The sequence below is a fragment of the Quercus lobata genome, chromosome 11, assembly GCF_001633185.2.
Source record: "Quercus lobata isolate SW786 chromosome 11, ValleyOak3.0 Primary Assembly, whole genome shotgun sequence".
Classification (NCBI taxonomy): domain Eukaryota; kingdom Viridiplantae; phylum Streptophyta; class Magnoliopsida; order Fagales; family Fagaceae; genus Quercus; species Quercus lobata.
Window position 1 is genome coordinate 8834979 of NC_044914.1, and position 12304 is coordinate 8847282.

General features: G+C 33.3%; 1 protein-coding gene across 1 annotated transcript; it reads left to right on the forward strand.

Moving 5' to 3' along the window:
* The first annotated feature begins 7670 nt into the window (after positions 1–7670).
* LOC115969536 (probable disease resistance protein At4g27220) lies at positions 7671–11369 on the forward strand. The gene is made up of 2 exons (XM_031089207.1): positions 7671–10829; positions 11121–11369. The coding sequence occupies exons 1-2, from the start codon at positions 7675–7677 to the stop codon at positions 11158–11160; spliced, it is 3195 nt and encodes a 1064-aa protein (XP_030945067.1). The 5' UTR covers positions 7671–7674; the 3' UTR covers positions 11161–11369.
* Positions 11370–12304: the final 935 nt, after the last annotated feature.

A 12304-nucleotide genomic window follows, 5' to 3' on the forward strand; every position in this document is an offset into this window, starting at 1 on the left:
CCTGGCTGGTTTTGTAACTTTGTTTATCACTCATCATTATGGCTGCCTGGACCCTCCCTGGACTGGGCGTTAAGTTTGGGCCTTCAAGGTTTTTTTTTTTTTTTTTTTTTTTTTTTTATTAAGTCTGCATTTTTTTTTTTTTATAGATAGGATTTGTTTTTGTTTTTTTGTTTGTTTTTTTTTATTATTATTTTTTTTTGGTGGGTGGCCTTATTAATAAGTCTTGTGTCAGTGTTATGACTGTGCTTAAATTTTTGTTATGCTTGTGCTTATTTTTTTTTTTTCAATTTATGTAGGTTGAGATTGCTAAAAACTTGTTATTGTTCAGTGAAACTACAACAATACTTTTTATATAAATCAAGTTCTATTTCTCATTTGCTCTACACTTGAAAGTTATTTTTTTATTTTAGTCTTTATAAATATATTGTTTGATTAGAAATGTCTACTAGAAAATATATATTTGGATATGAAAAACTTAAAAAAAGAAGAAAAATTAATTGAGTCTCAAAAAGGATCAATGGATAAATTTGTTATTAATAATAAACAAAATATAACACAAAATTTAGATGAAAATATCACAAATGAGCACAAAATTCACCAAAATAATTTAGAAGAAGATGATGTTCAATTTTGCAATACAACAAATCTTGATAATGAACTTCAAAATAATTTAGAAGAAAATGAAAATAATTATGAAAAATATAATATAAAAATATTAAATAAACATTAATTTAATTAACATATAAGTATAAAAAAAATGCCCAATTTTTAGTTCTCACCTTAGGACCCAAAATGTCTAGGGCCACCCCTATTTCCCTCTCATCCTCTCTTTGCCTCAACCCACGTCACACCGTGCTCCATGGCTGATCACCAAGCTCTCCTTCTAAACCTCCATGGTCGGAGCTTTTTAAGCTCATCACCTCTAATCATGCATCACTACTGAAACCCAGCCAAAATCAAATCACGACCACCACCACGGCCAAAACCCAGCCAAAATCAAATCGCAACAAAAACTCAGAAGCCCACCAAATCACAAATCAAATCACACCCACCGAAATCAAAACACAAAACCCACAAAACAACCAAAATCACAAAACCCACAAAACAACCAAAATCACAAAATGAAAACACTGAAAGTGAACCCACCATTAAAAAAACATATATTGGTTTTGTTATTATATTTTAGAAGAAGAATCATCTTATTAAACTAATTTTAGATCCAAATTAATCAAACAAATAAATAAATAAACAAAAATCACACACCATAATCTGGTGAAGTCTCGTGAGCCACAATTTCACCTAAATGGATCGTCTGAATTGAGAGGAAGAGATTTTCATAGTTTTTGGCTCGGTAGCACAATCTTCGATTTCCTTTCTTGACGTAGCTTTCACTCGCTCCTCTCCTGTCAGCCTAGGCGACGTATAAAGAGAAATAAAAGGAAGAAGAACAAAGCAGCGCATAAAAAAGAAGAAAAGAAAAATAGTGAAAGAAGAAAGATGAACTGAGATCAGGTGCACTGTCGCAGGTATTTTTTTATACATTTTTTACTTTTTTTTTTTAACTTTTTAACTCTCCTTTAATATATTTTATTTAATGGTTGAGATTGAAATTTGTTTTTTCAACTTTTAATCTCAGCCATTAATTATAATTGCATCAGGGTATTGCACCTGAATCTGAAAAAGACAAAGAGATCTACAAATACACATACATATACACATACACATACACATACACATACATACATAAGCACGCATAAACAAATACACATACACATAAACATACATAAATATAAGCATGCACAAACACATACACATACACATACATAAGCACACATACACACACATACATAAACATACACATACACATATACATACACATACAAATACACATAAATATATACACACATACACATAAATATACATATACATAAACATAAACACACATACACAAAAACACATATAAACTCAAATAAACGTAAACATACACACACATAAACTTAAATATAAACATAAACACACATAAAGGCTCGATTTAGCACACTAAAGTAACTAATAAAATTATTTGAGGATTGGTGTTAATTTGCAATTTTTTCTAGTCCATATGAAGGTTTAATTTTTTTCAGTCTGTATGTGTGTTTATGTCTATGTATGTTTATGTTTATGTGTGTGTGTTTATGTGTATGTGTGTTTATATTTGTTTATGTTTGTTTATGCGTGTTTATGTGTATGTGTGTTTATGTTTGTTTGTGTTTGTGTTTGTGTTTGTGTTCATGTATGTTTATGTAAATATGTGCTTATGTTTATATTTATGTTTATAAATATAAATATATATAAACATACACACATACATAAACATACACACATACACATACATAAACATACACACATATATAAACATACATAAATATAAATGAACATAAATATAAACACACATACACATAAACATAAACATAAACATACACATACACACACATAAACATACACATACACATACACATACACATACACACTCATACACATACACATACATAAATACACATACACATACACATATATTTCTAATTCTCGCCTTAGGCCCCAAAATATCTCGGGCCGCTCCTGCTTCAAAAACCAAAAGCAAAAAAACATATACTACTTTGCTGACATTCAATGCTTTCCGGCAGAAAAATCCTTCCTTTTTTTTGTTTTTGTTTTTGTTTTTGTTTTCTGAGAAGTAAGTACTAACTTAATGAAAAAAATAGGAAGGAACTAGCTTTTTCTAGCGTTTTCTCAGTAACCAAACACTGCTCTAAGTTCAAACCCACTTCAGTTATTATTCATAAGCAAAATTAACACATTGAGATAAGAGAAAGAAAGAGAGGAATTAGGGTTTTCGCGTACCTTTCTTCAATGACGAAGCGAAATAGTTAAGGCTAGCCGTTCTTCCTAGGCAAATCATGAGAGGCTGAAAGACCAAATTGAAATTAGGGATTTAATTTTAAAGTCTATAATATTTGGGCCGAGGCCCATTAAATATTATAAATAATACGATCCTGGGTTTTGGGCTATTGGGCTGGACCTAAATTCAGCAAATTAACACTAAGCACTAACAGGACAAAGTTTGAAATAATAAAGAATAACCATAGTAGAGTAGATTATAGGTTTGAAATATTATCCTAAAAACAAATGATCAAGGTAGTGTTTGCATTTCCCAAAAAGCAACTTGAAGATTCATTGGTTGCACAGATAGTGGCCTAAGATATATAAGAAATATAATGTCAATTTTTTATATATTTTCTTATACATGATTATAGTTTTTAGTATTGAATAAATTGAATCTTACCGAAGCAGAATTGCCAAAGTCAGTGGTAGAAACATTCCCATAAGTAAGAGTCCTCTCCATTGATTTCAAAATCTCATGCAGTTGTTTCAAATGCCCCCATTTTGGTTGATTTTAGCTGTTTGATAAAAGATTTCTAGTATTATTGTTTAAGTGTTGTGGAAATATATGTGAGTTAAAAAGTATTGTGGAAATACGTGTTGTTGTGTTTAAATACTAAAAATTATTGTTTAAACAACAGTACCAAACACCCTACAAATGTTAACAAAAAAAAAAAAAAAAAAAAAAAGATGATCAAATGGCTCTTCTTTAGCCTAGCTAAGGGATCACTACTCGCACAAATGTCCATTTGATAGGGATGATGAAAAATATGAGAATAAGAAAAAGACAAAAATACCATTTTGGTTGTAGTCAATTTAGCCTATGTTACTTTCAACTTGCAGTAATTTAATCACTATAGTTAACTCACTAACGAAAATTGATTTTAAGTTAACTACAAATTAAAAATATTAGAGACTATATTTACTGTAACCAAAATGTAGGGGCCAAATTGATATTAACCCAAAAAATAATAATCATTTTATTATTATTATCATTAATTTTTTTTTCATATTATTTGAAGATTTATGCAAATTAATAATTTATTACACGAGCATAATATATACCATGTTCATTGGATGTACTAACAGAAAACACCAAAGACGGTGGAATCTTTAAATACAAGAAATTCATATCAGGATGTGCCCAACACATCAGAAATTTATGTTTAAGGATTGCCAAGTGAGTGCCTCACAAGACCCTTTTGAAAGAATATGATACTTATCTCAATTATAATAGTGACAACTACCAACAAAATTATAGTAGCGTAACAGGAGATATTTGTAATAGCGGTTGAAGTCTATGGTCTATAAAAGGCATGTAATTTGAAGAAGAGAGGCATATATATTACATAGTATTTTAGGATTTTTGAGAGTGGAGAATATTTTGAAACATCTCTTGTAACTTTTACATGGTATCAGAGCTCTAAAGACCAATGTTGGTGCGTTCCTCTCAATTTTCCTATCCTTTTTATTTTCACTTTTCTTTGTCCCTGCAATGGCGTCTAGTAGCTCCATGTCCACCATTTCTACAATAACTTCTTCCTCTACCTCACCTATCGTGAACCTCCATCATGTCATCACTATCAAATTTACCAGAGATAATTTTCTAGTTGGGAAGCTCAATAAGGTCCCTTACATCCGTGGTCAATATCTATTGGGCAATGTCAATGAGAGTCATGAGACTACACTGGCGCCACCACCGATGATCATCGAGTGTTCTTGATCCTTCAATGAGGCTTCTCAGGTTGTTAGAAGATTTTAGTGAAGAGCTTGTGGTAGGATTTTGGCTTTGATATCAAATTGACATAGGATAATTTGGGAAATTTGTCTACTTGTACTTGTGGCAATAGCAATAAGTTTAGATTTAGGAAGATTTGTGGATTTTAGATTTAGAATTTTTTTTAAAGAGAGTTTCATCCTATGAAGTCCGCTCCTGATGAGGTCAAACTCTTTATTATTAGACCAAAACATCAATCTATTTTTGGAGTAGGTGGAAATTGAACTCTAGATCTCTTATTTAATTATCAAAGATTTTATCAGTTGAGCTAACTGAAATACACTAGATTTAGAACATTTTAGGAAGAAGGGTTAGGGTTCAAAACAGAAAATATTTTATTATTGGTTGAAAAGAGAATATAAAAAAATGGAAATACAATTTTTTTCAAATATGCGAACAATGCTATGAACAATACTCGGAAGAAAGAAAAGAAGAAAGAAAGGGGGGAAAAGTGGAGAAAAAGAACACAAAGACCAACATGCCCCAATATTTCGAGAAGTGAAGAGATACAAAAATCGGAGGATAAAAGGAGGAGGAGAGGTAATTCAGTTATTAATTGCAACTATTTGTCTCCTCTCTATTTTCTCCCTAAAATGGGGAGATGCAATTTTGATGGGTCATGGGAGAAAACACCTAGAGTCTCACCAATTTTACGTCCTTCCATTCTCTCCAACCTAACACTCATAAAATTAGCTTTCTCTCCACTTTTCTCTATTTTCTATAATTCTTGTTTCACCTCCAATCAAACGGATCCTAAGGTTATGTTGTTTTAATTATGTTAGACACAATGGTAATGCCTGCTCATAAGCTAGCAAAAAAAGTTAGAAGTTTAGTTGAACCACAATATTGGTTGGAGGACATCCTTGATGATGTGGCTTTTTTGTAATTTGGTACAGAGTCATTTTTTGATTAATAAAATTTTGATCTTGATTCTCAAAAAAAAAAAAAAAAAAAAAAAACTTCCATTTTTTTATACCAACTTCACCCCCTTTCAATATATTAAGCATTTCATAAAAAAAGAAAAGAAAAAATAATGCATTAAGCACAAATATATGTATTGGTAGTATTACTGTATTAGGCCTCCTAGTTTGACTAATAAACTAAAAACCTAATAAAAAACTTGACTTGGATTCAAAGATAATAAAACCTAATATATTTAGGATATACTAGCAGATTCTAGATTCAATTTTTTTTTTTTTAATTATTGAGAATCAATTCTATATTCAATTAAACTATAAAAATAATCTTAATTTGCAAGAATCAAATAAATTACAGATTTTCCCCTGACTAGGAAACCAAATAAAAAACTTATTTTAATCTTAAAAAACTCATACTTAACCTTTAAAACCGTACAACTTTTACTTCAATTGAACTTTGCACTTGGACCCATTAGATAAAATCTTGAATAAACAAATTTGCGAAATTGTAATAAATGGATTATCCATGGCAGCATCAATACTTTTGCCTCAAATCTACTAGCTACATCATAAATGATCCTAAAGTCATACTTTGGGAAAAGACTCCACCATTAAGCTTGATAATCCAAAAGCATTTGCCTTTTAGTAAACACTTAAGGCCTGTTTGGTATATGTGTTTAAAAATTGAAAATTATTATTTGAAAACATTTGTGGAAATACGCACATGTGGGTATTGAAAATGGTTGTTTGAAAACACAAACCAAACACCCTCTTACTCACCCAAGCCACCCAAAGGCTCCCAATATGTTTTATAATGAAACACAACAGCTACATTCCAAATAAAAATCTTTTTCAAGCTGAAGCCACCTTCTTTCTTAGGTAAGCAAACTTATTACCATGCGTTGCGCAAATGACTTGAGGTGTTTGTTAAATGCCACCTAAGCCTATCATGCAGGGGCGGAGCTGTGTTGAAGGGTGGCCCCCCCCAATTTTGAAATTTTTTTAAATATATATAATTATTTTAATGTTTTCAAAATTTAGTCTATAAAAATAAGAGTTGGCCCCCCCAAATATTTGAATTAGTCCAATGATGCTCTTAAAAAAAAAAATTGGTCTAATAGTAATAAAGATATAACTTTATTTTTTGCAATTTTATTTTTTATTGTAAAATGTGCTCTTATATTTATTAAATATTTGATAAAGTTTAGAATCAAACATGTTTGAATCAATCTTTTTTTAACCCGTTATGTGGCGATTAACAAGTTATTGACTCATTAAAAAAAATTTTGTCATTAAAACTATATATGAAATGTGTTTTTAGTTGCCACATAATAAGTTAGAGCAAGATAGATTCAAATATATTTTAAGACTAATTTATTTCTTTAAGTTTTGGATCATTCATATTTTTGAAAATTTCATTAGTTCAATTAAAATACTTTTTACTTATTTTAGTATAAAATTTGATAATTTGTATTTAAAATGAAATTTTCTAAGAATTTCACTATGGAAATGGAAAAAATGAATTTTATTTTATGAAAGATCACCATCAAATATAATTTTGATTGAAATTATTAAACTCTATTTTTTTTTGTGTATATATAATTAAAAAAGCGTGTGTGTATATATATATATATATACATATATATATGTATATGGGGTTATCTTGATAAATATATTAGTGCAGCAACTTGGTCCCTCCAAATAAAAATTTCTAGCTCTGCCCTTGCGATCATGTATGCTATTTCAACCAATCAAATCATACGTAACAGGCGATTGTAACTCCTGTTTTGAAAACAGGATTTCAAAAGAGTGTATAGAGTGTGTGCATCAGTGAATGTGTAACAAAATTTAACCAAATCAAAATTACCCAAATTAAAGAGGAAAAAAAAAAAAAAAGATTCCTTTCTTTTTAACGGGTTTCTTTTTTCTTTGTTGGGTTGGCTGTACAATGTGGCAGATTGCTTTAACAATAGTGCCCTCTTCTTTGTACACTTACTAAATCTGAACATTAACAACAAAGCAAGAATCAAAAAAAAAAAAAAACGCAACCTCTGAGCGACCATGGATATTGCATCTTTCAGCAGGGATGCACTAGAGTGCTTTTGTTGTCCAGTTCTTCAAGAGATTGATTACCTCCTTCACTACACCAAAAACATAAACGAATTCAAAGATCAAGCACAAAGACTGAACGCTGTTGTGTCGGACGTCAAATATGCAGTTGAGCAGGCAGAAAGAAATAGAGAAGGAATCAAAAATGAAGTCCAAGTCTGGTTACAAAGAGCCAATAAAAAAGTCACTGAGGCTCAAAATCTTCTGGACAATGAAGTACAAGCGAACCGGAACCACAGATGCGCATGTGCTTGCTGTTCTCCTGATTGGCTTTCGCGCCACAGGTTGAGCAAGCAAGCAGTGAGTATTGGTAAAGAGATGGGTGTTATTTGTGAAGAAAAGAAGAGTTTTGAGATTGTTTCTCTGCCTGCAATTCCGGAACCTACAGCACCAGTACCAGCCGGTCATTTCGTGTCTTTTGAATCCACCAAAAATGCTATGGAAGACATCTTGAAAGCTCTGAAAGATGACAACAACAACACCAACATCGTCGGGGTTCATGGAATGGGCGGTGTGGGCAAGACCACAATGGTAAAACAAGTTGCAGAAAAGGTCATGACCGAAGGTCACTTCCATCGTGTGGTGATGGCCACTGTGTCGCAGACTGTGAATCTCAAAAAAATTCAGAGTTCCATTGCGGACGGTCTAGAACTCCTTTTGAAAAAGAAGAGTGAAGAAGGGAGAGCAAAAGAACTGAGGGAAAAGATAATGGCAGATGAAAGAATCCTTGTAATTTTGGATGATGTCTGGGAATGGATTGATCTATCCAGCATTGGAATCCCAATTGGCAGCGACCTTGAGGCTTGCAAATCGAAGATCTTACTGACTACGAGACGAGAACATGTTTGCAATTCGATGGGATGCAAAGAAAATAGGATCCATCTCAATATCTTATCCCCGGAGGATTCTTGGGATCTATTCATAAAGACAGCAGGCACAGTTTTTGACTCCACTGAATTTGAAGCTGTAGCTCGCGAGGTTGCAGGGGAATGTCAGGGCCTTCCCTTGGCACTAGTAACAGTGGCGAGGGCGCTGGGTGACAAAGATGAGGAAGAATGGAAGAAGGCAGCGAGGCGACTTAAAAGGTCAGTATCTCCAAACCCTGATCATCAGGAAAAAGTTACTGAATGCATTAAGTTGAGCTATGATTTTTTGAAAGATCGGGAAGCCAAGGCGTGCTTCTTGATGTGTTGTCTCTTTCCAGAAGATCACAATATCAGCAAGGAGGTTTTGGCGAGGTATGGGATGGGGCTGCGCTTGTTTCATCATGTTGACACATTGGATGAAGCAAGAGGAGATGCTGATACCTTCACCAAAAATCTCATAGACTCAGGATTGTTGTTAAAGTGTGATGAGGATGCATTTGTAAAAATGCATGATGTTGTACGCGATACAGCTAAATTGATATCATCATCAGGAAATGAGGAGCTATTTATGGCACAAGCTGGTTCTGCTTTAGAAGAGTGGCCACGGCGAGACACTCGTTTTGAAAGCTACACCGCAGTCTCAGTTATGTTCAATGATATCAAAAGACTTCCTGATGAGCCGGTATGCCCTAAACTCCGAGCCTTGTTGTTGCAGGAAAATAAAAACTTGAGGGAAATCCCAAGTGGATTTTTTAATAGAATGACTACCCTTAAGGTGTTGGATATAAGTGGGTTGCCGGTATTGTCACTTCCACCATCAATTAGACTCCTAGAGAACCTTTGCACCTTATATATGGATCGTTGCAAGTCAAAAGATATTTCAATATTAGGAGGACTCAAGAAGCTGGAAATACTTAGCCTCAATAGATCTTTTATTAATACCTTCCCAGAAGAATTAGCAGAATTGACTGAGTTAAGGATGCTGGATATGAGATCTTGTGCTTATATCCAAACTATCTCGCCGAACATAATATCAAGATTACATGGGTTGGAGGAGTTATACTTGCAAGGAAGCTTTTGCCAATGGGGTAATAGGGTGGGGGGAACCAATGAAGAAAGGAATGCAAGCCTTGAAGAGTTGATAAACTTGCCTCAACTAACAGTTTTGAAGATTGACATAGAAGGTGTTAATTGCTTACCCCGTAATGTAAACTTTAGTCCAAAGTGGGAGAAGTTTGACATATGTATAAATGGATCATTCTTCAACAGGCTATTGAATGTGAACTTGTCCATATTGAAACGGGTACGTACAAGGACCTTGTTTATTGACACTACAATGAGCACCTTACCAGATTGGTTCATTAAGGCTGTGGCCGAAAAAGCAGAGATGATTATCTATTCATGGTGCTGGAATCTCAAAAACATTCTGGTAGAATATGATAAGGGGAGGTTGTTTGGTTTGAAGTGTCTCTATGTTCAACAAAGCAACAGTGAACAATGTTTAATACCCTTAGCAGCAGAGGGTATCCCAAACACTCCAGTGTTTGAAAAATTGCAGGAATTACACATTCACAATATGGAATCTGTGAAAGAGATATGTGTTGGTCAACTACCGCCTGGATCCTTTGAAAAACTTAAATTCTTGGAGGTGCAACAGTGTATTTACCTGGAGAACTCACTTCTGCATTCAAACATGATACAGAGGTTGAATAATCTGGAAATACTGAAGGTAACTGGGAATTCTATTAAGGAGGTGTTTGGATTTGAAGGATTAGAGGAAGGACGCCGTTACTTGGAAAGGTTAAAAGAACTCAGATTGGACAATCTTTCTCAATTAGCAAGCATATGGAAAGGCCCTTGTCAGCTTGCAGATTTCAGAAATGTCAAAACTGTGATTGTCATTAAATGCAACAAATTGAAATTTCTCTTCTCACCCTCCATGTCTCAAGGTCTTTTGCATTTGGAAGAGCTTTGGGTAGAGGATTGCTCTGACTTGGATGAAATTATTCAGAAAGATGGTGGAATTACTTTGGATAAAATGACATTACCTCGACTAAAGACCTTAGCACTGCAAAATCTAGCACTTCTTGTTAATTTCTATGATGGAAATTCTTCCTTGGAGTGCCCTTTTCTGGAACATTTGCATGTTCGAGACTGTCCAAATTTCAGAACATCTAACTTTCACAGCTCCAAACAAGTCCACTTTAACAATGAACGCCACTATAACCTCCTAAAGAAGAGGTATGTTTCCATCATGGTTTTCCTTACATTCAGCTTTTTATCCACATTGTAGTAGAGAAAGTGGTAAAATCATTTCAAGAGAATATATATTTTATCGAGCATTTTATTTGTTCATGCAATTGATTATGTCTGACATTCTTCTTGGTGTCCAATTTTCCAAACCACTTTCAATAGTGATTCTAGCAATTTCGGGAAAACTTGATATCACTAGGCGATTCCTAAATAATTTGAGTATATATATATCCCACAATTTATTAATTCTTTACCCTATTGCTTGTTAATTTGCTGAAGACTGAAAGAACCGGAAGATATGTCAAATGCTGTGGAATAGAGATGACACTGGATTGGCAGCCCGTGTGGAAGTGTGCTGCAAGCTGCTTTCAAATGCATGGACTTGAAGAGGCTGTCATTTGGATTCTTAAGGAGCTACATTTCTTTCAAAGAAAATATGTGGTTAGCTTCTTTATTTGTCGTCTGTTAATGTTGTATGGCAATTGTGTAGCCAGGATATCTGAATTAGTTTATTCAAATGCTTGATGTACTTCTAATATGGGATTGTGTTTTAATAGAAAATTTGTTATTTCCTTCTAATATGGTAGCAATGTTTAGATGTGAGATTCTACAGAAAATTAGAGTTTATATGTGAGAACTTTTGGAAAGTGAGATCTTTTGGAAATGCTGAGAGTGATATACTATCATGTGGACACTAGGGTGTGGTAATGTACAAGTGTTAGGTTGCTATATCTAATGATTGGGTGACTTGCCCCATTAAGAGCCTTCTTTTAGAGTAAGAGCATATAGAGGGGGAAGACTCATATGAGTAGTGTTCCGACTTCCGAGTGCACAAATGTGATTTCACTGTTTTTGATAATTTGTTAATGTTTTCTCATAGTGTCTAGAGATAAAATGTTGATTGGTCACACTTTCAATTCTTTACTAGATATTTTAGCGTTTAACGTGACTTGATCATTTATTCTTTTCCCCTAAATATTTCAATTCCTCAATCATAATGGAACCGAGTGTAACCAAGAAGAAATATAACAGCCATCTAGAAAAAGCATATTGATCGAAGGGACCCGTTTAGACCCCAAATTTATCAATTTACACCACAACCACAAGAAGTACCAAATCTATAATGACACTTCTGATCGTTTACCTTTGTCTTTACTTATCAAAAAGGTAAATGACATCCAAATTTGGTACTGAAGTGAAAGACTAATGGAGAATAATTCCAAAGGGAAAAAAAAAAAAAAAAAAAAAAAAAAAAAAAAACACTCTGAGGGCGACCCATAGTAGCTTACAAATTTTTATACACCCCTAAAGCTAAACCCCCACGTAGAGTGAACAGAACATAATGCTAAGTAATTTTTATACATTTGAATCAAAGTGCTATTTTTGTGTCACATTGTTTGGTTCTTATATTTTCTCCAAATTTATATTTTTCTCTCATGATCATAGTTACCAATTCACCATAC

Bases quoted from the DNA above. Each gene is read 5' to 3' on its own strand.
- LOC115969536 (XM_031089207.1), top strand. From the start codon at position 7,675: ATGGATATTGCATCTTTCAGCAGGGATGCACTAGAGTGCTTTTGTTGT. The intron at 10,830-11,120 runs GTATGTTTCCAT...AATTTGCTGAAG, and splicing joins TATAACCTCCTAAAGAAGAG to ACTGAAAGAACCGGAAGATA.